This window comes from Cicer arietinum, chromosome 6 (assembly GCF_000331145.2).
Source record: "Cicer arietinum cultivar CDC Frontier isolate Library 1 chromosome 6, Cicar.CDCFrontier_v2.0, whole genome shotgun sequence".
NCBI classification, from domain to species: Eukaryota; Viridiplantae; Streptophyta; class Magnoliopsida; order Fabales; family Fabaceae; genus Cicer; species Cicer arietinum.
The window spans coordinates 65,347,174-65,350,223 of NC_021165.2; the positions used below are offsets into that span (position 1 = coordinate 65,347,174).

The window sequence follows — 3,050 nt, forward strand, 5'->3', positions numbered from 1 at the left end:
TATTTTATATGTATAGGAAATTTTAGTTTATGTTAATCTGAGTTGAAAGCTGCTGAACATGCAGAAGAACGAGAGAGCAGAGCTAAAAAGGAGGAGAATGTATTAGGTGATTAATACTTAATATGTGATTGATGTCTTTTAAATTAACATAAAGTTAGTAAATTGAAGAAGGAACAACTGATGTCCACTTGTTTTTGTATTGATTCCTTGACACGATGCTCTTGTTAGTTCCTAGCAGGTAAAATAGTGTTAAACTACTTAAAATATATGGTTTTTGACTAAATGAAAGCTAATTTTGTTAGAATGACTTCTATGATGGGTATCAGAGGTGTCTCTTTCATTGATGATTCTTTTTTTTTAAGTTGGCATATCAATTTACTTGTATACTAAATTTTATATACTATCTAATGAATTCACTAAATTAGCAATTATTTTATTTAACTTATTAAAACGTACCTAAATCGCTTTCAACTCTATTATAATGAAAACATTTGAATTGTCTTTTTCTTTTATGCCGACATTATCATCAAACCGTAGCTTATTCCAATGAATGTATACTTTATCAACTCGAATATGTGTGTCATTCGTTACTTTCTTAGCAATGATATAAGCACATGGCAAATCGTAATTTTTTTTCTAATTACATAACCACACTTGTACTGTCCATGTTGCATTCCTTTGCTCATATTTATTCGCAGTGAATAAAGTTCAATCCAACTCTTGAAATTTTAAACACCAACTTTAAATTCAATTTTTTTGGCTACTCCAAGCAATATAAAAGAGATGGTCGTGGAGGAAATCTTTTAGCGTTTTTCAGAATTGGATTATAAGATTGATTGATATTTAAAAGCAAGGGTGGTGGTGGTGGTGGTGCCAATTGTGAAAGGGGAGGGTGATTAATTTCCAAGACAAAAGAATGAAATAGAACACATTCACAAGTGATATTATTGAATTCATTGTGGTGGACATATTCATAGGAGCTATGTGTAGTTATGAGTTGTTTTATTTACTTCTTGGGTTACACCATTATGTGGTTGGTTAGACAATATCTAATATTTAAAATTAAAATTCATTTTATTAATTTATTTAATCATTTAGTTAAAAATTTAAAACTAATTAATTAATTAAAAAATCAATTAAATAATAAAAATTCAATAATTTTCATCTTCAAGCCCAAATTTTTTAATAAAAATTCAACAATGTTCATCTTTAACCTTAATTTCTTCATTTTCAAATTGTAAATTTTCAAATCTAAATCCAAATTCTAAAAATTATAATCTCTCGTTCGACCACAATATACATTCTAAGACTTGGTTTATTAATCTTAAATGATGTATCTTTTTTTATATTTTTCAAAGTTATCGTACCATTTCTTGTTCTAGTTTTACTAGACTTAGTAAGAATGTTATGATATTTTATCCCTTTTGTGGTTCTAAAATGGATAATAAATATATTAGAAAGAAAAAGAGCAGGAAAGAAAAAATGTGAATCAAAAGAAGTTTAATTGTTTATTCATATCATGTAATAAGAAATTATCAGTAATACACTTGGTCAATAGCACAATTGATGTATTGAGCCGTACAATTCACGTACTGGGGGGTTTTGCTTACAGTGAAGCAAAGTCTTATTTCATATAAATAATTAGTATTGCGAGTATCTTGTGCACATCGAATTTGTGGCTTAAAATTGATATGTTTGTATATTGCATCGACAATATCAACTTTAGACACAAATTTTCCAGGTTTAATACCCTCTCTGGCGAGTATAGCCATGAGGTCATGTTTAGCATAAAGATTTAACCCCGTCTCAAAGTATTCACGGAATGTAAACAATGGGTAAGAGCAACTTCCATGTTTCTTCCATTCATGTTGCCAAAGTTTATTGTTACGAATCACTATTAGATCTTTAGAGTCTATTAACGACGGCCAATTACTGTTAAGCTTATTCAATATGCTACCAAGCTGTTTAAATGAAACAAATAAATCAAAGTTAGTTTCTCTAGATTATTATAAATAAATTAAAAATAATAATAGATTAATAAAATGTAGCTTACAATTCCAATATCTGTTGGAACTGTAATGCCTGGGCTGCACTGTTCTGGTTGCTGACCGGTTATGTTGCTCGGCCATAGGCCATGAATTTTGAATTTTATTGGTGCTGGAATAGGACTGGCACAAGTATTAATCTTGCAAAATGCTGCTGGCCATGTTTCAGACAACATAAAAATGTCAAAGTTTGGAATATAAGGAGGTGGTGGTGGTGGTGGTGGTGTTCTTTTTGCTTTTTTTAGATCTGAAGAATAAGATTCATCCAACGGTTGTGGGAATGGTGTTGGTGCGGATGCTCGAACTCGAATGCGAGATTCATTTGCTGCCAACACCGAACAATGAAATAGAACACAAACCACAAATGATAGTATTATTGATTTCATTGTGCTCCAGTACATAATCATAGTTATGTTGACTTCACCTTTTTATAGCTAATTTTATTTGTTTTTTTTATCTATGAGTTAATTAATTGATGTTTTTTTACTGATATATTTATATAACTTTGGATAAATTAGTAACATTAATATATTCTATCTTTTTTAAAATAAAAACTTTCTTTTTGTAATGCGTAGAAAGATTAACTTTAGACGAATCATATGTATAATTGTCAAAAGGGATGAATATATAATTATGGACTTTCTTTGTATTGTATCCAAAATCGAAGCTACTGTTTCTTGTATTGGTAAGTGTTGACTATATTTTATTTTGACTAAAGAGATTTCCAAATAAATCAGCATTAAATTTGTAAAATAGATTGTCAAATGTTTGAATTTCAAAGTTGATGTTTGTCAAATGTTTGAACTTCAAATTTAGTATTTTAATTAAAAATGAATTTAAGAGTATGTATCTATTCTATATTTTTTTTATCATTATAATTAATGATTTATTTTAATCTTTAAAAACACTATGAAACTATACTGGAATACTATGAGAAAAGCTATGCAACTAATGCAAAATAAATTATTTAGGGATCTCTTTTTATGCTGTAAGGATTAAACTAAC

The 3,050-nt window shown here is 28.6% G+C and overlaps 1 protein-coding gene across 1 annotated transcript; it reads right to left on the minus strand.

Annotated features, from left to right (window-relative positions):
- Positions 1-1,507: 1,507 nt before the first annotated feature.
- On the minus strand, positions 1,508-2,435 carry LOC101495153 (ribonuclease S-F11-like). Its single transcript, XM_004505964.4, has 2 exons — positions 2,054-2,435; positions 1,508-1,961 (listed from the first exon to the last, which is right to left on the minus strand). Exons 1-2 carry the CDS (start codon positions 2,429-2,431, stop codon positions 1,536-1,538), a joined length of 804 nt encoding a protein of 267 aa, XP_004506021.3. The 5' UTR covers positions 2,432-2,435; the 3' UTR covers positions 1,508-1,535.
- Between the last annotated feature and the right edge of the window lie 615 nt (positions 2,436-3,050).

Bases quoted from the DNA above. Each gene is read 5' to 3' on its own strand.
- LOC101495153 (XM_004505964.4), bottom strand. From the start codon at position 2,431: ATGAAATCAATAATACTATCATTTGTGGTTTGTGTTCTATTTCATTGT. The intron at 1,962-2,053 runs GTAAGCTACATT...TCATTTAAACAG, and splicing joins TTCCAACAGATATTGGAATT to CTTGGTAGCATATTGAATAA.